At 39.6% G+C, this 23,250-nt stretch overlaps 1 protein-coding gene across 4 annotated transcripts in view; it reads right to left on the reverse strand.

Moving 5' to 3' along the window:
- SHANK2 (SH3 and multiple ankyrin repeat domains 2) overlaps nucleotides 1–23,250 on the reverse strand; it is a 248,007-nt gene that overhangs the window by 95,450 nt on the left and 129,307 nt on the right. For all 4 annotated transcript variants that reach the window (XM_053945755.1, XM_053945754.1, XM_053945753.1 and 1 more), the window contains 2 exons: nucleotides 14,970–15,052; nucleotides 13,192–13,316 (listed from right to left, as the gene is read on the reverse strand). In XM_053945755.1, the coding sequence (XP_053801730.1) occupies nucleotides 13,192–13,316; nucleotides 14,970–15,052 (208 nt within the window). The remainder of the gene's footprint in view (nucleotides 1–13,191; nucleotides 13,317–14,969; nucleotides 15,053–23,250) is intronic.

The following is a 23,250-nucleotide window of genomic DNA, read 5'->3' on the forward strand; positions in this document are numbered from 1 at the left end:
AAATCACTCCATGCAGAAGTTGGGAAGCTTTTGTCTCAGCCAAGGAAAAAACTCATAGTGCTGTATTATATTGTCACTGCAAATCTCTCCCTTGTAGGAGCCAGACAAGGATGGAGAAAGGTTGTCAGCATTAACCACCACGGTTGCCATTCTTATCTGACCTTGGGAGTGAAGGGGAACAGGGAAAAACAACGAAGCACTCTCTGTATTTTTCAAACTGCTGGAAAAAATTGTCAGAGGGAGAATCATATCATCTTCCTTTTTTATATTCTCACCTCCTTAGAAAGCTTATTCATATCTCAGTCTCTATTTAGGCTTCCTAACACATACTCATTGGTGCATTTTTGGAGGGGCACAGGGAAAGGGGGGGCAGGAGAGGCTCTGCTCCCCAAAATCATCCTCCCAGCTGGCTGAGAAATCAAAGGGTTAACAGTATTATTATTATCATTCCTCACCACTTGCATTACTCAGAAAAATCCCAGCAGGTTGCCAAAGCTGCCACAAAACATGAACAGCCTGAAGAGATGGAGACACATGGTGGCTGAGGCAGCTACATCCAGCTCAGGCTACCACTGCCACGAGGAAAGCTCAGAGAAAAGGGATCTCTCCAGACCACACTGCCCCAGGAATGCCTGGAAAACGTGACAACACTGCAGGGAGCTGGACTGGCATTGTTCTGCTCCAGCTCTCTCAGTGTTACTAGGTTCTGAAGTTTATTTTGGGATTGAAATGAAGTGCACAATTTGGACATCTCTGTTTGAACCACAGGGTTAGCTGCAGTCCCTGACAGAGGAATCTGAGGGGACATCTGGCACTAACATCAGGATGACAAGACATAGAGCAATGAGAGTGTTACAGATACAATCAATGGTTTCACCTTCTTAAGAATTCCTCCAAAAGCGAGGAATTTAAATAACCAAAATAATTTTTAAAATATTGGCCAGGCTTCCCAGATGTTAGAAAGTGCTGGATTTATGCTTTTTTCCACATATAAACAATATGTTTCCAGCCTAACTCCCATTTTTAACTGTTGATAATCTTTGAGTGATTCAGTGCCTTGATACAAAGCCATAAATCTGACAATTTTCAAGCGTTTAATTTTTCAAAACATGTACTTCCACTGCCTTCCTACTGGTATTGATGTGGAAACACATGGACTGGATTTATCCAGCCCAACTTACATTCCTGCCTGGAGTATCCTCTGAGCATTTGTTTCCCTAACCTGGGACAACCAGGCTCTAGTTTAGTGCCCAGCTGTGACCTGAAGTCCTTAAGATTGAAATAATTTCTACAAAATTTTTTAAGAAAAAAAAAATCACTATTTTATTTTGATTTGCACAGCTCTTAGTCTTCTGGAAATAAGTTGCCATGCATTTTCTACCTTGCACAGTAAGTTTAGTAAACATAACATTTTAAATGAGGTTCTGTAATTCCAAGTCTAAGTCTAACTTTCTTCCTTCAACCACTCCTAATATATCCTAAAATCCTAAGAGAGCCATTCAGCAAAGGTGTTAACTTGCAAATACAAAGTTGATCCTCAGGTTGATATCTTAAAGCTTTCTTCTGCATCACAAAACATCTCAGTCTGTTAAACCATTGGATCAAAATGTCTCAGTAGGCTGATAGAAGAAAAACCAATTTGTAATCACTTTTTTCCCCCATTTTCTTGTATTCTCCCCATCCCTTTCAACTTTTGAGATTACATTTGTAAGAGTTTTCCTTCCTGATTTATTTTTCCTCATTAGCAAGAAGATTGACAAATGAAGAGAAGTATGCTGGGATTACATTTTATCTATTTTTGGGCTCTCTGCCTGTCTGATAGCAGCTCATCCACTACTTAGAGGATCTTACTCCAAATCAGAATGAAACACTCAAAGCTGAACTTATCAGAAGATGAGCACAGGGCAGTAAGACTGGATCTTACAAAACCTTGTAAATACAGATTATCTATACTGAAAGCATCAAATAAAATCAACCCCTTCTTGTGCTAGATGCAGACGGGGCTTGCAGAGAGCAGGAGCATCCTTTGGAAATGGGTTATTGAGCCCAAGATTGCACACATCACTCCAAACTCTACATTAAGCAAATTCTCAAGTCTGCAGACTAAAGATCTCATTTTATATTTAGTATATGAAGGACCAGATGGGCAGGAACCTTCTCACAACTACAGACCAAATGATTTTTTAATGTCTGTCACTGTAACAGGGCAGATTTCAGAGTAAACTTTGTGCTGAGAGAGTTCTCAGTGTGCACAGGAGAGACCAGGAACCAACGTGAATCAAAACTAATTAAAATAATAATTCAAAAGAGACACTTCTCCCAAAGACATTACTGCAGAACAATAAAGAAATTGCTGTGCAAACATGGCATATTTTATTGTAGACAGTATTTCTTTACTCAGATCCCTTATGGACTGGAAACCAAAATCCAAAGCAGGAAGAAAAATGTTCCTTGTCTATAGAATATGATAAAATTGAGATATTAGAAGGGAAAAAATACAAAACAAAACAAAACAAAAAAAAGACCAAAAGAAAAAAAAAAACCAAAAAAAAAACCAAAAAAAACAAACCTCTGATATTTTCCCATGGAGACAAATAAAAAAGAAAAAGAGTTTTCTAAGTGTGGATTTGCACATTCATGTCAATTTGAAAGTTAATGCTTAGAACGGGTCATACATCTCCCAAAAACTGCTGTCATGTCACTAATCTGTGCTGATGATGAGCAACTGTGTTAAAACTATTTGGGTGGATAATTGCCTGGCAGCAGCAGTTTTGCATATAAGATTGTCACAAAAAAAAAAAATTAAAAATAAACAACTTTTACATCTTACTACATCAAAAGGTCTTTAGAAATATGTAAATTGTATTAATGACATTCATTTGTACATTAAAAGCAGCAAAACAGAAAATATAAAACTGCTTAAAATATCAAATGTTTTTTAATATTCAGAGAGTCAAGCTGAAGCTTCAATAGTAATCCAGCAATTAGATATGGGTTAGTATGCAAATGAAAGAGGAATTTCACTCATTAAAAATTCCTCTGCAATGTCAGGAAGGTGGCAATATTCCTGTGTGGAAAACCTATTCTTGGTGACTTTTACAACAGTGTCAAATATTGTACCAGCTCCACTTTTATGTTCCAAATCCTTCCCTGTTTTCTAAGGTTGAAGACAGGAATTTACCCTCTACATAATCCCTTCAGAGATGGAAAAACTACCCATACAATCTTCCTATTCCAGCAACAATTAATATTAACATTAAAAGATCCTAAGCTACCCAAAATGAATCAAACCTTCATTTCAATCTGCCTTGAAAAAGGACAAGAAAAAATCGGTGTCTGAATGACAAGATTTAGTGTAGCTGCTTTAGGAGTACTTGAATAGTTCAGAGAGGATCCAGCCACCACATGCAGCCATTGGAAGATTCATCCACCATGGGAATGTTCTGAATCCAGCACTTCCAGCTCCAGTGAAGCAGCTGAAACACGAACACTTGGATAAGGCAACTGCAGAAAGCTGGAACTGCCTCACAGAATCCTAAACCCCTGCAAGTTATCCCAACTTCTTTGCAATGATAGAACCAGAGAATGGTTTAGGTTGGAAAAACCCTCAAAGATCACTGAGTCCAACCACTAACACAGTTTGCCAAGGCCACCGCTGACCCATGTGCCAAGTGCCACCTCCGCATGGCTTTTAAATCCCTCCAGCAATGGTGGCTCCACCACTGGCCTGGGCAGTGTTCCAGGCCCTTCTTTCTGGGGAGATATTTTGCCTAATATCCAATCTAAACCTCCCCATGCCATTTCCTCTTGTCCTATTCCTTGGGGGAAGAGGAAGTGGCTGTCATAGCCTTAAAATGGCAGCAGTTGCCCAATTTGGCATTATTTGCTACCATTCAAGGCATGGGCAAGTTTCTTTACTGTCAGAGCTGCCAAAGAGAAACAGCAGGTCTCAGGCCTGAGGTTTTCACACCTTTACAAGTGGAACAAGACTCATCCAGAGAAAACCATCTTGATCAATCCCTTGGGGAGACCAAATAGGAACAAGTTCAGGCACCCAGATTTGGGGCCATACCATGAGAAAGGAGCGAAAGAACCAAAGTTCTGAACAGCACTTCTGCAGAGGTTTGCTTGGGACACAAAGAAACAGGAAAAATATTGCAGGAAAAGGAGAGTTGGAAATGAATATGCCTAGTCTTTGAGTCTTGGATAACAGCTGCCTACATCATTTCCAGCTCTGAAGAACCACGACTTTTTTAGGTGTGCACATGATTTCTATTAAATATCTCCAAACTATTCTAAAAATGCACAGGGAATTATGAGAACCAAAGAGCTACTCCCAGACAAAGCCCGTCTTCAATTCCATTTCCAATCTATCCAGTTTTGTACAAGCCAGCTCCAAAATAGGCACAGTCAATAAGGCATATTTAGATATCAAAAACCTAAGAAACTTTTACAATGGATGTTTTGCTAGTCATTTAAGAACAATTTCCTCTTTAATTTAGGAGTTAAAGTGAGCCATCATCATCCCCAGTGTAAATAAATACACCAGTTAACAACTCACAAGCCAGTCAGCAATGAGCATGGCTTCTCACAAATCTATCTGGTACTGAAAAGTCACATGTCGAGTCCATTAAAAACAATAGCAGTTGTTTGGAGAACAGTTCTGGAAGAAGGTATTGCAGTAAAAAGTACTGGGGAGATTGATGTGGTGGAATAAAAAAGGATTCTTGCATTTTGCTGCTTGTATTTTTTTCAAATAAAATACAGCATAATCAACACAAGACTTTTGTATCTGCTCTGCAGATTTCTGTATGATATTTGTCCAGAACCAACCCTTTTAGTGACAGGCTGTAAATAAACTCTTCCATTACTTCTTTTTATGAACTTCTATGCTTTCAAATTTTCTCTTAATCAGCAAATAAAGGAACACTTGGATACCTACTCTTATCCTGTCATGCTACACTCACTCATTCTTGAGAAGCTTCCATGTATTTGCTAGGAAAATTTTCAGTGCTCTGATCAGCAAAGCTCTCAGAGACCTTCAAGTGCAGCCACATCCAGAACCCAAAACAGAGGAATCACCACTTGGCCATGAAGACAACACAGGAGATCCTATTTTGACCATGGAGAAATGATGTTTTTCTAAAAAGTGAAAACTTTGTACCAGAAGATGAGGAGAACAAGAAATCCACCTCCCCAGACAGCTGCCAGAATATATGAGGCAAAAACAAGGTAGTGAAAAATTATTATTATCCTTCATTGTTGTATGCAAGAGTCTCTGAAGATTCCTATCAGTGGCACAACAGGATGTACAGTGTTATTTCTAATCTCATTGACTTAAAGTACATTTCAATTTGCTTATTAGATGAATTTGCTGAGCCACACAGTCACTATGCATAGGAAATGCTTTGAAGGTAGAGGAAAAAAACTAGGCAAGGATTCCTTGGAAAGCCACCTTCTCCCTCACTGGTGTCCTGCAGAGCTGCACAGTAATTTCAGAGGAGCACAGCAGCTCTGAATGGGATGGCCACCATTTATTGAGATAACTCCAACACTGAATATTCCCATGTATTTAGCATCAGCCATCTTAGCAGGAGAATAGCAATGGGGAAGGAAGCCTTCTCCTACTCTTTTTAAGGAATTAATGGATTAAATCTGAACCCAGTCTTCTGTAGAGGGCACATGCTAGAGATTGGATATAAAAGGAATATTAATCAAGGGAAGGCAGAGCTTCTGCTAGATCAGACCCAAAAGTTCAGAATGTCTTCAAATCAAGTGTTTCTGCAGTTCTTAGCACCCACACAGAAGCACTGGGGAGCCTGCTGTGTGTGCCAACATTAGGGATTTATTTAACCCCTCTGAGACCTCGAGAACAGTTTAGGGAACCTCACTCCACAGTAAAGGTTAAAGGGGGATGATACTGAGAAAATCTAACCAAAAACCCCTAAATGAATACAGTACATGTCTGCCTACAGAGTTCTCATTTGCTTTTTCAGATTTGGAGATAATAGCAAAGATATATTTGCCTAGTAGGGGTCCATGAGTGAAGCTTTTTCTTTTTTTTCAGAAAACTTGAATTTTTGGGATAGGGAGGGAGGGGAAGGTTACTGCTCATGAAGCCTATGATGATCAGATAGATGTTCCTATTCTTCCTTTTAACCTCTGCACAGACTTGTGGCTCATGAAACACAACCAGCAGGTGAACTGAGCATTTCAGTGTCGGACAAATTGATTGGCAGTCTCAGAATAGGAAAAAGAACACTGTCCATAAATAAAGGAAGAAACCATGACACACACATGTGATAGTATTTCTCCTGCTTGTAAGATGCATGTACCTCCCCCAGAAAAAGGAAAAAGAAAATAAAGAAGGAAAAATTCCAGATTTTTAGATTAGTTCTGTCCTAAGCAACAGGAGTTTGCCAATTCATTCTCCACCATTTGAAACAATTCATCTGCTTTCCCTCACCTGCAGTTTTGCAGGTTTGTAGCAACATCCTGCAATTAAAAGAAACAGTATTTTCTCTCCTTAAATACCAGGCACAAGTAGTGTTTTTCATATAGCTCCAATCCAGCAACCAGGTTTCCATAGTATCCAGAAACTAAAAAAAGCCAACGGGCTTCAGGGAAATTAATTTTAATAGAGTGTCTTGTGGTAATTACCCAACCACACCTCAAAAATGGCATTTATTTATTTGGTGTTAGTTTTAATACTTAACCCCAACACCTGAGAGCTGGAAATGGAAGGGATGCATTATTCCTGTGCTATTTGAAGAGAGGTTGGACAGATTTCTGCATGAGTGAAGACCATCCAGAGCTGAGCTTTATGTGAATCACAGGATGTCCAAGGTGGCTGGATGTCACTGGATGGCTTCTAGGTGGCCAAGAACTGGCTATTTATACTAAGCAGCTTAACTTTATATAAATTTGCTATTTTTAGAGGATTTTGTAGTAGGAATTTGGGGAAACAGTGGTTTTCATATTCACTAAGAGTCAGAAGGGTCCCTGTGGATATCTCCACACTCCACGTGCAGTCCCACGAGCTTTGGCAGAATCCCTCAAGATAGGAATGTCAGGAAATTCTGCTAAAATACTGTGGTATCCAGGCCAAAATGCCTTAAAACTGAAAATGGAGAACTGAATGGACACAGAGTTAGTTTGGGATGTTCATGCTGTTATCATCACAATTCCTTGCAAATCCCCCTCTCAAAGAAGCCTAAAAATGAGCTCTGAGTTTTAAAGAGCTACTTGCTATATTTTGGGGATCCAGGAGTCCAGTATACACCTCATGGAGGGTCAAGGCTAAAGGAAAATACTTCCCAGTTCTGCTCACAGCCTGAAAAGCAAAGGTTTTTCATTCTTGTCTGCTCTTTATTCTTATTTTTAAGCATATTACTTGCTTGTGTGTGAGTAACGGAGAGCCTTTAAGAACCAAATTATTTTTTTGTCTGCCCATTTCCATCTATGTCAAAAAGAAAACAGCCTTAATGTATTTTAAAAAGTAAACAAGATTTGTTCCTCTTTTTAATGATCACACTGGCACATTTGGAACACCATCACTTCCTACGGGTTAGAGGATACATGTGAAAAACAGATAAAAAGAACAATCAGAAACAGTTATGTATAGTGGGTTTGTGCACATCCAAAGCACTCTGAGGGCACAATAATTTCACTCAGGTGCCACCATCCACTAAAAACATAAATTAAGGGAAAAAACCAAACAAACCCAAACCCTCAATTACCAAGTTTAAGTGGAGAGAAAGTAAAACACTTCTCCATTAAGTGAAAAATTAATTCCCCCGGTCCGATGCTGCACACATACACCAGGCTGTTCCACACTTGTACCACAGCTGCTCTTTTTCCAAGAGCCCATTGTCCCAGTGCTCCAGTACATCTGGAGCTAGGAGAATTCCAAAAGCAAAACAGGAAGAAAGTTTTGTCTGGACTCTGAAAGCTTGCATTTTAGGCAGTGTCAGGGACTTGCTGGTGCTTAATAGACATAATTTACAGATGTCACCAAGAGGATGACGAGTACCTGGTTAATAGAAATAAGTTTTTTCCTCTAATGGTTGGTTAAATCAAACTCTGTGCCATTTAAACATACAGATTTAAAAATAGTGGTGCCCAGCCTGGTGCTATGTACATATATAAAAAAATCCCATAATGGTTTGTGTTGGAAGGAACCAAAGACCATCCAGTTCCAAGCCCCTGCCCTGGCCAGGAACTCCCGCTCCAGAAGCTCAAACACTGCAGTGCTGCTGCAGCTCTGGCAAAGCCCTCATCATTAAAAAGATGTTTGTAGAGTTGATCCAAACCCAAAGTAGGTGCTGTCTAGGAACAGAGCAGCTCCCAGCTTGGCTGTTCTCCTGCCAAACAGGAGGCTCCCTGGCTGGGCAGGAGCAGCAGCCAAGCTGGCAACAAAAAACCCTCCTGCAAGACACTGAACTAATGTGGACCTGACTCTGATGGTCCCCGAGAAAGGCCTAAGTGTGAGAGCTAAATCCAGCCCTCAGAAATATCCTGAGAATGCTGTCTTTGCTTTCTTCCTCCTACACACAACACTCCTATTAGAAATGGAGCTGGTGTCCACACTGCTGGGAGGAGAGGAGCAAACTTTCAGCTGCAATGTGAGAATCCTGGTTCTTACAAAGCCATTAACAAAGCCTCCACTTATTTCCAAGAGAGAAAAAAAGTATCATGGTTCCCATGAGTCTGCCCATGAGAAAAAAATAAATAAATTTAGATTTCCATCTGGTAGTAGAAGCGAGCAGAGTTCACACTAGAAATAAGAGAAAACACACCCAGGGGGTAATTAATGAAGATTATCAGAGGATGGGAAGGTTTCTTTCTTGCTAAAAGGATTGGAATCAGTAATAGCTGGCTTTGTAAAACCACTAATTCACTCAGCCACTGAATACCAATGTAAGGCATAACATTGCTAAAAATATTCATAATTACTGGAGTTTAAGCTACAACAATAAAGTCTAAAGTTTGCTTCCTACAGCTGTTTTCAAGATTGTATAAAGTGCTTACTGGAATAAAACTAGTAGCCTATTGCTAAATAGGCTTCATTTGTGTATGAAGGTGGTTTTTTTTTTTTTTTGTTTGTTTTCTTTTTTAATATTTCAGATTTTTTAAATGTCTCTCTAAACGTTTATTGCAACTTCTTACATGCAGTCAGAGGACAGGTATCTTTAGTACAATGATAAAATAATGCTGTCTGTAATAAAACATTTATTTTCTACCCAAAATCAGTTAAAAAAAAGTTTGTACTAATAAACTGCATAAGTTTTTGAGGATGAAGAAATGCAGGCAGTTATACTACAGATATTTTGCATGTTTTAGTACAAGTGCCACCTGAAGAGTTCTGCAGCAAAATGATAACATTTCTTCTATTACCATCTCTGGTTTTGATCCTCAAATTAAACCTTGAATTTTGCCCTTTTGTTTTTATTTTCTAAATGAATAATTCACCAGGTTTATCTAGTTTACATATTAACTGGAATGTAAATAAGCAGCCATGCTATTCCAAAGACAATAACATTTCAATTTATCTAGAAAAATAAGAGATTTTATGGCACAATAATGTAAACTGCAATGCCTCATTTAGAGAACAAATGCATTGTTCTGGTAAAATATTGCAGAATTAACTTGGGTTTCTGAGTATTGATATTGTAGCATTATTGTTTGTGTGACAGGGAAAATCCCCATGAGCCACATCAGGCAACACCTGCAGAACAGCTGCACACTCACGGGGACAACAAGAACAAAGGGTTAGGAATCCACTGGGGGTTAAATTTAAAAGACAATCTATATCCTACCACACTAAAGCCCTCCACAAAACTCTATTCAAAGTTAAAACAGGCCTTCCAGTTTAATGGATTTCTTCACTCAAAAATGGTTAGACTTGTTTATGTCATCAAAGCAAATCTCCAACTCAACCCCACCTTCAAGAATTCTTGAAGTCATGTCTCAAGGCAGAACCCTCTGAATTTTTCCAAACTTGAGCAGTTATAATATAGAAATCCAGTCACTGATGAGTTATTAATGACCTACAAATGAATTAGTGATGGCTGTAATTTTTTAACCCCTTTCTAGTGGTGACTGCAGTATTTAGCACTTGGCCTAATATGTTGATTTATTTTTATCTATCTTTTAAATCAGGCTAATATCAAGATTCAAGAAAACATCAACTAAAATAGTGAAAATAACACATAGGGCAAGCTGTAAAATGTCAGTTATAACAATCAAATCATAACCATCCTTGTTTTCTGATTGTTCATCAAAGCTAAGAAAAAAAAAAAACCACACTGAATTGGCATCTCTTTAATTGCTTATGAAAATCCACATCTGTTGACAGCTGTCTCTACCTCACTCCTTCAGCTCTAAAACTACTCCTGCACTTTTCCAGTACATTTGCCCTGTGCTCTATCCAGGAAAGCCACTACACACTTTACAATTTTTATCACAAAAACCACGGCTGGGTTTGAAGCAAGGAGGAGACAAACCACACACTGTCAGAAATTTCCATGGAGACTCTGTGAGCACTGTTTCCAAGGGCAAGTGTAACGTTCATCTCTGAAGTCTCATGTTAAAATTAGTTGTACATGTTGGACAAATCAGGCACTGCACATTTGATAAAAACTCAGGCATATGATACAATTCCAGCTGTTCCAGGTAATCCCTACTCCATTTATCTGCTGGAGTAAGACAGCACCTTTTCTTCCTTTTGTGTATGGATCTTTTATTTGTTCTGCTCCACATATATCAACCCCAAACATGAATTTTTATAACACCTTATAGCTGATACTGAAGTTTTCCCTCCTCCAGAAGATTCCAGACTATAACTATACACAAAGAAATTATGCCCTGTCCTCCTAACCTTGTGCTCTGCAAAGAAAGGATCCATCTCCCTGTCAAACCTGTCTTTCTACAGTGAGGTTCCCCTCATCTCCATGACCCCAAGCCACCAAACCTCCTCAAGGAAGAATGAAGCATCTGCTCTGCCTCTCATTTTGCCCCCTGCCAGACTGAACTCACCCCTCCCTAACACCCGGCGCCTGCCACGAGTGTTAAAAATAGCATTAATTAGGATCCTGGTTGCCCATTAACTCTTTTATTATTCATGTGACATTTATGATAAATGCCTGATATTACTTACAAATGGTTGAGGTGGCACTTACACACAGAAGCGTAAACTTCAGAGTCATGGGAGAAATCATTTAGCAGCAAGGCAGGCTGACTACACCAGGGCTGACAACCACTTGCTGGCATGTAAATTTAAATCTTTTAGTTCAACACAAAAGATAAAGTAGTTCGGCATTCCTAGAAGTGCAGGTGGACTTCTATTTCAACAGTCTTTTGCATCACTGTAAATATCTCTAAAGATGGCTTTCTCCACCCAGCCAGGGCTGTGCACTGCATGTTGGCCATAAAACAGAAAAAAATCCTGCCTTTCTCCAACAGAAAAGTCTCCTGCAACAGCCAAGTTGTCATTTCTCAGGATTATCATATCCTCTTAATTAAGTTGCAAAATTCAGAACGGAATAACCCAAATGAACATAAATTACACAGAAATGGATTTGATTTGCATGTAATAATGGCTTCTTTCAGAATTAATTACAAATATGCTGGAGTATGGATTAACGTCCTCCTGATTCAGCACTGTATGTGCATGTTTAGCTGCTCTTCTAAGCTAAGGCTAGGGGTAAATTGTCTAGACAATGAATTACAATTCTTCTCTCATTTGCCAAAAAAAACAGTAAAGCTTTGTGCAGAATCATCTACCCAGCCTTCTTCCACCCCTTCAAAGATCTTAAAAAAAATCCAAAAAAAATTGGGCATATTTGTCATTCCATGATGAATTAAATTGCACATTGTTCACCATCAAATCTATCTGTGCAATCTGCCAGCACAGACTCTTCATACTTCCCGTGGATTAAAAGCCTAAGAAGAAACCCACCTCTAAAAATACAGCCTTGTTTCAAAACCCCACCTAACAGGAACAGGGAGAGCTTTGGAAGGATCCCTGCCCAGGGATCCCAGCAGTTCCATTTGTAAGCTGGTCTATAATGCTAAACGCTTCTTCTTAAGTAAACAAACAGCAAGGGAAATGTGCTTGAAGACAGAGATAAAAATGCATATCTATTTACTTTAGAAGCCTGCAAAGCCTGTTCTTATATGGCTACAGTGTGAGGAAGTGCTGCAACTATTTAAATTCAATCACCATGGGAGTTCAAGGCACACTCCAAAAAAAGCTGCGTGTTGTACCCTCTCCTGCATGCAAAAGCCAGCTCTGCAGAAATAAACATTGTAACACCAGAAGTATTTTACCAAACCATACATGAGCCTGGAGAACAACACATCAAGTAATGTAAAATCAATAGATCTTACAGACAGGGCTTGACCAATCCATCCCAAAAGATCTATTTTCAGTACACAATTTCACAGAGCCACAGCATCCCTTTGTTGGTCATGAAGAGGTTGTGGGGGGAAGAGGAAGAAAAATCCCAAATCATGATTTTGCTGTAAACTGCCCAGCAACACTCAAAAGGAGAGCCGACTTTTTAAACAAAACCTAAAACACCAACAAAAAAATCCTCCAAAATATCAAACATGAAGATATTTTTGGCATGAATGGAGTATAATATACCCTTTTTCTAAAGTAATTTATACTGCAATAACATTCATTGCTTTTTTTTTTTTTCTTTTTTGTATTTCAGTGTAGTGTTGGAAAAATTCAATTTCAAGCCAAAGTAATTTGCTTTATTCTCCATGGTTACTAAATTCCACTGGACCAGGGATATTTCTGCATAAAAAGTCATTAATTTTGGTTGCTCCCTAAAAATATTTAGAAGAAACCAGAACTGATAGCCCAAAATAAATATTGAAATTCATCTAAATTTCAATAACTGAAAGAAGACTACGACCTCCCAGATATCTCTGATAGTGTATTCCCAAAGGACAAAAAGAACAACCAGAAAATTCCCAGCCAGCCTGACCATTGTTCTCTGTCACTGCTTTCCTGAATGCTGCATGAAGTTTTAAATTGATCAAGTGAAGCGTATCACTGGTGTTAGCCCACAGAACTTGCTGCTCAGAGGCATCCCACACTTTTTCCAGAGTCAATTCTCCACCGGGAACATCACTCTTTCCCCAACAGAGCACTGAGAATCAAATTTCAGGATCTCCTACCTCGATCAAAAAGTCTCCAGTTCTCAGGCCAGCTTGCCATGCTACTCCCCCTTCATCCACAGATTCCAAGTACTGCAAAGCAGGAAAGGCTGGAGTTGGGGTGAATTCTTCAATTGGTGTGTCAGCTTTAAAAATAAATACCACATTAAAAAAAGAAAGTTATGGAGTGCTTGCAAATACCACTTGACTACAGGCCTATCATTGGCCATTCCGATTTAGGGTTAAAAAATGGTGGGTGCTGGAAGTGAGAGGGATGTGCCTCACGGGAGATCAGGATGCTGGGGACAGAGTGCAACCCCCGTGCAATAGCAATCCACAGGTCTTCCTTCCAGAGGGGGAAATACCTGCTCCTTTCCTGACACAAACCAAATCAAGCAATAGGCAACCAGGCAATAGCTGGGTTCTGATATTCCAGGATATTCCGTATTGGCTCAAGTAACCCTTTTGTGTGCCTGGCAGAATGCTGTAACTCTGGCAACATCCACCTAAAAATGAATTATGTGCTGGAGACATGAGAGAGCATCTGGCCAAACTAGGGGGCTGGGGTGGATGGCAAAGGATGAAAAAAAAAAATCAACCAGAATTTTTTTTTCCCCTCCTAAATTTAGATGTGCATAACAAAGAAGAGACCAGACGGAATCACTTTTTAGGACAGGAGGCACAGCTGTCCCTGTGACAGCCCTGCCTGCCCCTCTGTGTCACGTACACACACGGGCAGAAAAGTCCTTGGGTCTTTCACCTGAGCTGCCCCCGCTGCTACAGAGAGAAGCTGGGGGAAGCCACTGGGCTCAGCCAGAGGGAGTGAGCCCTGCTCAAAGCACTGATAACCCACACCAACACTCAGAGATAAGGCAGTGCCTTGGGCTTCCCTGCTTCAACTCCAAACATTTCATTTGGCTAAAACTGGCAAAGCTTTCCCAGCCCTGCAAATCCATGGTGGCACCAGTTTAGGTTTAGGGGTGGGGAACAGGGAGAGCAAAAGCCATGTCCCAGGAACGAAGACATGGAATAATTTTCATGCTCAAGCAAGGCAAGGGAGAACCCATGTGAAATGAGGGGGAGCAAGAGATGGGACATACCATCACATATATATGTATATTCTTTTTTAAAATACAAAGGGAACAAACTGCACTGGAAGTTAAAAAGCAAAGCATTAAATAGAATGCCTTTTTTAACTCGTAGGAATGCCACCGTGATAGATTTTTGCCTACGGAGAAGTGCCGTGCAGCTTAACATACGAACAGCTTTAAAAATGAGCACACTACAGGCCATGCAACATACGTGCAGCTTCTCAAGATATAAAAAAAGATCATATTTTCATACTAAAACTGCACCAATGTCACCTTGCAGAAGATCCACACCTATTTTAAACAAAGCATCCCTCTCTTGTCTATTCCTATTCGCAGCCCTATTTAATCAGGCTGGCATTTGAAATAAAGCAGCAGTTTTTATGAGGAAAGCAGGTTTCCCACAGTTAAGCAAACTGCACAACAGAACAGATTAATGGCAAAATACTACATCCACCAGCATGAGAAAAATACAGGCAAAACTTTCTCCCCCCAAAACGATCATGCAGTGCTTCTCCTATGTAAAAATGCAAACTGCTTCAGAGAGAAGGCACCGAAATCCATCAGAGTAGTATAGCATACAGAGAATCCTGTTGTCTAGCAACCAAGTGCACCAAGAATAATTCCTGCTTATATTCCGAGATGTATAAATTTCTTCATGCCAGTGCACATCACACACACACACTCACACACACACACAGAAGCACATACCTTTTGCCCCTCTGAGCACAAATCCAAATCCTTCATTGTCTTTTTTCTGCAGGACCACTGCCTTTTCTTCTATTATGCAGTCACTGTAGAGAGAATTCCGAGGATAGCGACCATTATTACATCCCTTCATCACCACTGTAGTAGCTGCTCCTCCAGTGTGCAGGTTCATCATCATCACAGCCCGTTAATCAAATAATATTGCAGTAACCAAGCATGGGAAAATATAGAACAAATAGCAGCGAGGGGAAGACAAAGACTAAGCTGGATGGTAAAAGAGAACATGACAAAGCAACTTAAAAGGAATAAAAAAGGCAGAGAGGAAAAAGAAAGAAGAAGAAATCATGCATGGTGGTTTGTGTTCTATATGAATGACTGGATGAACATGTGATCATGTAATCTGTGGGCTAGCTAGGACTCTAAAAGGAAAAAAAGTAAGTGAACTGAACGACAGTATCATTAATAAACTCCTCAATCGTGGATGTACCAGATGCATCTTCTAGTGAAGCCAAAATGAAACCAACCAGAAGAAAAATGAGGCAGCATTTTAAATTTAAAGATAATAAATTATGATTTTCTATTAGCTAACTAAAAGGCACAAATATATTCTGAAAGCTATGCCTTGCATCAAAAGCCCTTTTTCAATCCTATTGAATGTTGCATGCTGCAAGAATCCCACATGATCATCTGACAGCCTACAATGCTAACAACGTGCAGCTGCCTTGGCGTCATCAAGCACAAATTTCCACAGCATCAAGAATCTGCATAATTGAAATAGTAACAAGGCATGCACAAGCAGGAAAACACATTTTCTAAGGAATATTTCCTGTCTCCTGATAAACAATTAATATTATAAAACAAGGAGATGGTGTAAAGGACTATTTATGTAAGCAGTATTCCCTTAAAGAGAAAGTAGCCTTAGGAATCTCACTGTCATTGGCTAAGATAAAAGTAGAAAGTAGATGAAGAAAATGCACATTAAAATGGGACCTTTCAGATACAGGGAACGATCTGCAAAAGACTTAAGGTGTTCAATAGCTTTCATTAAACATGAAGTTACTAAAAATAAGCTCAAAGAAAAAAAAAATTTTTGATTGCTCTTTTAGGTACCAAAGCATTGCATAGCACAAGTTGCAGGGGTTAAGTTCATGAATTGTCAGCACTGCAAACAATGCTGCTTTAAAATACCTACAGAAATAGTTCAGATAGAAAGGAGTATGAGCAAGTTTGCTTTCCTTAATTTTTTACTAGCCAACTTCTGCTCCCACTGGTCTGGTACAGAATCCAGTCCCCAAAGCAGTGAATACAAGGAGAGACTGGATCTGCCTCAGGGCCATTAATAATCCTCAGGGTGAAGAGGAAACTAAATCAAGAGAAATTGTTGTGACCTTTTTATTTAAAGCTCTGAACAAAGAGAGGGATGATGATATCAGGACACCAATGGACAGCCTCCAAACTCCAGATTTTTTATGCATCACAGACCATCCTTTTGGTATCTTTCCAACTCTGCGGGATGAAACTTCCTATGGCTGCTGAAGCAATGATGTAAGGTTGTCTTCCAAATTGCAGAGTGTTTAACACCACACATGAATTCAAACTGCCACAGCGGTTACTTTGTGGGCAAGAGATGGGCTCCATCAGCACCAACAGCTTTTGTATTCTCAACTTATTGTAATTTACTGTGTCTTTCAGACATTTCCTGTTTTTACAGTTAAAAAACTTCTGCTTCTTGAGAAAGCCCAACACCCTCCTACTCAGGGATATCAGGATGGGATGGAATATGCAGCTCTCAGAGCCCACTGAAGCTCTCCATCAACATCCTGATATTCTAGAAACTGACTGCTCCTGCCAGTGCCTTCGCTTATTTCCCTCATTTCACCACCACATTCTCAAGGTGGGTCCCTGAACTTATCCACTGAAGAGTCAACAGTGTTATTTTTTTTAATACTTGGTCAAATTAATAAAACCTATTCCCTTGAAGTTTCATTGTAACCAATCAATAGCTTAATAGAGCTTACAAGGCAACTTCTGAGATCCTAATTATAGCAAGAATTTGGTTCAAAGAAACCTCTCGTGTCCCCTCCCCAAATTCCACTCTTGTGACAGTTCATTTCCATACATACAGAATTCAGAAGTTTATCAGCTCAGCAAACTCAGGATCAATTCTCCTGGTCTAGATCCAAAAAAAAAAAAAAAAAAAAAAAATCCAGGGTGCTTCCAGAGCCAGCTAATGAAATGGATGGGCATTGTCAAGGCAGGCTCATTTCATCCTAACGTACAGATTAAAGGTATAAAAACCACCTCTGATTTTCTTCTCATGTTCAGCACATCTATTCCATAAACTACCCGCTTTTATGCTTCAGTTCATGTAGTGAAAGTGGGGATGCAAAATTGCCAACATTTTACAAAGTTACATGCAAGTTACACACATGCAAACTTTGTGTGAGAAAACACACAAACTGATCTCAATTATTTGACAAATACAACTTTCTAATATACAGTTACAGTCATAAAGAGAACAGCATTACAGCCTGGAATGTAAAAAGATAGGCTTGAAAAAATCAGATGTATAGCATTTCTTCTCATTTATGTTCCCTGGAAGTAGGGAACCTGCAAAAATCCTATGGCTTGAGTAGCTTAAACTTGTTCAAGCAACCACAGAAAGCAAATTGATTCTCCCCAAACACCTCAGTGCTGCAGAGCAAAGAACCAGCAGCCGGAAAAGGGGGGCAGACAAGCACACAAAAACATGAACTGAATTTACAACCTGCACACCCTTTCTCCCAGAAAATTTGCACTCCCAAGAAAAGGGGGCAGAAGAGGGGCAGAGTTTAACCTCTGACTCTTTGCAGTGCTGCTTTTTGCGCGCTTTGCCACACCAGGGCTCTCTGTGCCAGCCAGGGTGGACTCTCCACCAAAGGTCTGTTCCCAGGCCACCTGCTCCTGGCAGGCAAAGTGGTGCCAAATGTAAAACTAGGTCAAAATTTCTCCCTATGAGCCTTCTTGGCAGCGTCTCTTTGATCCTGGAGGTGTTGTAAATACTTAGCAGCAGAACACAGGGTACAGCAACCAGTGTCAAATGAAGGTGGCATTACATTAGGAGCCTGCTCAGAGGCCTGAGCTCAAGCAAGAAGAGGAATTTCTTCCCAGGCTCTTTCAGTACAATGAACAGCTCTGTGTGAGGCCAAGCAGTCCCTGTTATCTGCGATATGCCAAATTTCAGTAGGTGAAATCCCTGAAGTCCATTTCTGTCCCATCCCAAACCAAAATTCAACAGCTTCCATTTCAGAGATGAGTCCTCAGAATATGACCAGTTCCATATGATGGTAATAAAATGAGTAATTCTAAAATCAATAGCTCATTATTGATACAGGGCAAACACTGATTTGACTTTGGGCTGTGTAAGGCCAAGATGCAGTGCAGGCAAAGTTAAATGCAAAAGGCATCCTATCAAGTGCAGGACGTTTCTGTGTGGAGCACAATCATAAATCTTCAGGTCAAAATAACAGTCGAGGTAAATCTCTGCTTTACTCGAACAGTAGATATTAGAAAATATGCTTGTTCATCAGCTCATGTAGTTTACTTAACAACTTAAGGCTCAAGAACTGTGCAGAGCTGTTACAATTCACATAATTATACAGACTGACCAATGGAGAAAGGGAAATAGAAGGATTTGCCCATGGTCAGACAGATATGTGAGTTTTGAACTCAGCACTGTTCCACATACCAACCACCATTTGTGTGGGCTTTTCTAAACAGCAGGAATTTCTGCTTTGCTAACAGCCCATTAGGATAATATCTGAGGAAGGAAGGAGAAATGTCAAGTCTTTCATAAAGACCTGTATGAAGAAAATAAAGGTTGGAGTGCAGGTTCCTGCTGGAGGCAGGCCCACAAAACCTGGCTTCCTGTTCTCATCATGGATAACTACACCCTATCTTAAGTCCTGACTTATTCCACAAGCTAAAATACTAAATTGCAGAGGTGGAGACTATCAGGACTACAGGATGTGTTTAGGTAAGTTTGTACTGAGTGTTTCATTGCTGATTTCAATCTGAAAAATAGCAAGTAGAGGACAATCCACTGAAAATTATCACCATTACCTGGAAACAAAAGTGGTTATTTGGTATATTGTCAGTCTCCCTCTAAGGCAGAGGAAAAAATGAATGTAAAAAGGAATTATTTTCCTGATTCCCTGCAGTCATTCATCCCCTGGAAACATAACCCAACCTTTTCAGCTTCAGTAGCCCAGGAGTCCACAAGCCCTTCAGTAAGGACTTGCTCTCCCCTTGAGCAAGAAGTGGACCTGGCTCTCTCCAGGTTCACTTCTTTCAGTTGGCCAAGTAAATCTAAGTCTCTCCATTAGCCCTTTTTCCTCTTCTCAGCACTCTTGCAATTGCAGTCTTTTGGAAAGATCTACTGAGTTCACAAATAGATACATCCTAGAAGAATCAAGTGTTCTGCCAGGTGCAATAAAATATATCTAAATCATTCCATAAGCAATGTCTGGAAGCAGTCACACCAATTCCTTTCAGGATAAGATGGCCAATTTATGGTGGTTATGCTCAAGCCAGAGAAGGGCATTTGGGAAATCTCTTCAAGAGGAGAAGCCCTTTGGGCATTATCCAACAGTCAACCCCTGTTAAAGGCACATCAAAAATCTTCTTTCCCTTTTTTTGGAAAGTAACCTGTCCTGATACCACATAAAATGGAAATTATCTCTACAGCAAACCTTATTGTAGGATATAGCAAACTTTCAGTGGGAAAACATTTCCTGTTACTGCTGGAAGGGGTCAACCTTACACTTTATAGTCAACTACTCTAATGGCTTCAGGAAAATTGGCTAATCCTACTAATTAGGGCCTTCAAGATTAATGAAGACACTTTCTGTGATTGCTCGAGTTTCTCAGGCATCAATCATCCACTCTTAGGTCTCACAGAAGAGCTCCCACAGCTCTCCTGTGTCAGGCACAGCAGCAATCACTTGCTCAAGAGGCAGCAGCTACAGCAGCGAGTGGGTTCTGTGCACAGCAGATAGGAAAATCCACAGACTGTCCCTAAAAAACCCACTGGCAACCCAAACAGAAACAGTAGGATGTAGCCAACTAAACAGTCAAACTCACAGTGACCTCTCCCTTCACAGCAATCTAGGATCCCAGAATTGGGGGGGTTGGCCCACTCTGTACAGCTGAGCAATGCCAATGTCTTAAATGACAAGTCCAATGATTTTCCTTTAGAACACATGTTTATCTGGAAGTTTATAGCAAGGTGTGTTTGGGAGGAAGAAAATATTTCCAAATAGATGGGTCAGTTCCTCAGCACTTTCCTCATGGCAGACAGAACCTAGCATTAGAATAGAAATACTGGAGAGCAGTAAACTTGAAATTGATAAATTTCTTGCTAGGCAGCTGAAGATACAAGTCCAAGGAGTATTATCATGGTACAATAATTAAAATACGACAGAGAAGGGATGAAAAGAATCACTTAGAATGAAAAATTCTCCAAGTTGTTCTGCTATTTCATTAAAAAAAAAATGAACTGGAAAATCCAGGCTGCATATGAAGTGCAGCATGGAATCAAATGCTCAGTATTACCTATGGATCTCAGCTTCCCAGGTGCTCTCAAAGAATTCCAAGAGCAAAATCTTCACAGGCACAGACAATTGATTATGTGTCAGTGCCTGACTGGCACAGCTGGCACTCAAACAAAAAGCCCAGGGAAGACTGACAAGATCACCATTAACCCCTGCTTGCACTGTGTTCCTCCCTGGCTTTATAATTTGTGGCAAACAATTTCAAATTGCAACAGAAAGGACGTGGTCTAATTTCTCCTTGGTAAACTTGGCATAGCTGTGTCTTCCTCAGCTGGCTATGAGCAAGCCAAATAAAGGAAGAGGAAAAGAAGAAAGGATGCTCCAGCAATACTCCTGTAACCTCCCCATATTCATATATTTGTCTTTCCAATCTCCTGTACCAGTGCTGTTTCTCCAGAGTTAGTAAACATCTCATGGAGCTCTTTGATCATGAGAACAGCAAGGCTGCAGATTTTGCTTTGAAATCTGCTGATGAAAGAGGAATATGTCGAACTGTGGCTGTTTTAAAGATATGGACATATTCTCCAGTTCTGGATCTGTACTGCACAGTGAGGGAATCACAGGCTCCAGTAAAACCTCACAGCATATCTTCCACCTAAAAAAGGTGTTTCATTCACACTTCTAAACAAGGAATCGAGCCAACTTTATTGGATTTTGAATACTTGATACCCTGGGTGAAAAAAGAGCAGTTCTTCACTAAATCCCCAAACCTACACTAATGTCAGCCAGGAAATCAGAATGATGGTGCTGCTTTTTCCAGCCTGTGATCAGCAGAGGTACCAAAAAAAAAAAAAAAAAAAAAAACAAAAAAACAAAAACAAAAAAAAAAATGTGCCATCACTACAAGAAGCAACCTATCTTAAAGACAGTAATAGTGCTGTACACTTCAATGGGTATATGCTACAAAGCTTTACCAGAAACTATATGTTTAAAAGAGAAAAATTGAATTTCACAACAGAAGTGCAGAGTAGTTGCACAATTTCTTTATGTAGAACCAAGGAGAAACTTTGTCTCTTTCTCTCCCCCTCTAGTCCACATTCCTTTACTCAGCTTTTAATTTCACTCATTATCATATTTTTGGTGTGCAGGAGAACAGAGTAGCCAATCTAAAGTAATACTTTTCAAATAAATTGATTTTGCCACTGGTACTTGTAGGTTGTTTCCTGGTTTCACCTTATGTTGCTGAAACTGCAACAAGTAAAGTAAAATATTGATACAGCAAACCAGAAAGGCAACTTCCTGGAAAGAGAAATCATCCAGTAAAAGTCTGATTCTATATTATGTAGGAATCTCAGGATAGAATATGAAGGCAATAAAAAAGTCAGTGGTAAGTTCATAATCCTAAGCAAATGTATATATAGGGTATTTGTACACCATATGTGTGGATATATTGATACCCATGTAGGAATGTAGTTATACACACTCACAAAAAACCAAGTATTTTAGCCTTTTAAAATAGAAATGTCATTATTCTTTCACATCTGCACTGGTAGAGAGAAAACAAAAAATCATTGGGGGTGAGGAAAGTGGCAAAATGAACCTAAAAATAAAAGCTTAATTCCTATGTAATGTATGAATTAATTTCATTTTTCTTTTAAAAATGAACAGTCATTTCAAACATCACACATGACAAAGTGAAAGCCAGACAGGAGACATGCAGGCAGGAGCCCTCCTGCTGCGGAACAGGAGAGCTTTATAGCCCAGAGTCCCTCCAACCTCTTCACACAAATATTCCACCTAGCACAGGAATATTTTGGGTTCCAGCAAACCCCACTTGCACCTGATACTTACCAGTGATTTTCAGTTTTATTTGTCAAGTATTTGAGCAATGTGAGCCTGGACTGTGAAAATATTAATATTCATTGCTAATATGATGAGCCTTTGGCAAACAGGCTGAGCAAACACTCACATATGTTCAGGTAACCAGGATATTTATCTAACAAACACTTTACTGTTTAGGTTTGTACTTTACTACCCCAAACCAGCTGCAGTTCCAGCCTCTGATGTTGCCACAAAACCACAGAGAAACAGGAATTTTCTCCCTAATCATCTTAACATATAAAGTATTTAGATAAAAGGAATATTAATTATGGATGTTAAACCCACTGATTTTGTATACAAGTTTTTTTTTTTCATTCATAATTTTCCTGCTGTTTTTGCTAAAATTGGTCATTATTATCACAGACAACCTCAGTACCCAGGAAAGGAACATGTTCAGGATTATCAAACAGGACAAGTAACAAAGGCAGAACAAGGGAAGTAACTTCAATCACACCTTGGGTTTAAAAGAAAATAAACAGAAAGTGTTTTATTAACACTTTTTAAATGTGCTACAAGCCCTTTAAGGTAGCAGTTTGACCTTGGAAGTCTTTAAAATAATTATTAAACTTGCAGTACATTTTGGTATCATAACTCCACTTGCTCCAAGAGAGTCTAAACAAAAATAAGCTACAAAATAGGGGAATGAAACAGACTGGTGACAAACATGAGTTTCAGATTAGTTTTAAGGGATCCTTCAACTTTTCCATCACACCCTGTTTACTATGATGAGCAGGAGGAATTATCATCCTCCTCTCCTGCGTTCCTTGGAAAATAAATACAGCCCTGACTGTACATTTCAGCTTTACAGATGTAAGTATTTCACTTACAAGTCTGCATTGTACAGAAGAGTACAGTGCTTAAATCAATGCTAA

The sequence above is a fragment of the Vidua chalybeata genome, chromosome 6, assembly GCF_026979565.1.
Source record: "Vidua chalybeata isolate OUT-0048 chromosome 6, bVidCha1 merged haplotype, whole genome shotgun sequence".
Classification (NCBI taxonomy): domain Eukaryota; kingdom Metazoa; phylum Chordata; class Aves; order Passeriformes; family Viduidae; genus Vidua; species Vidua chalybeata.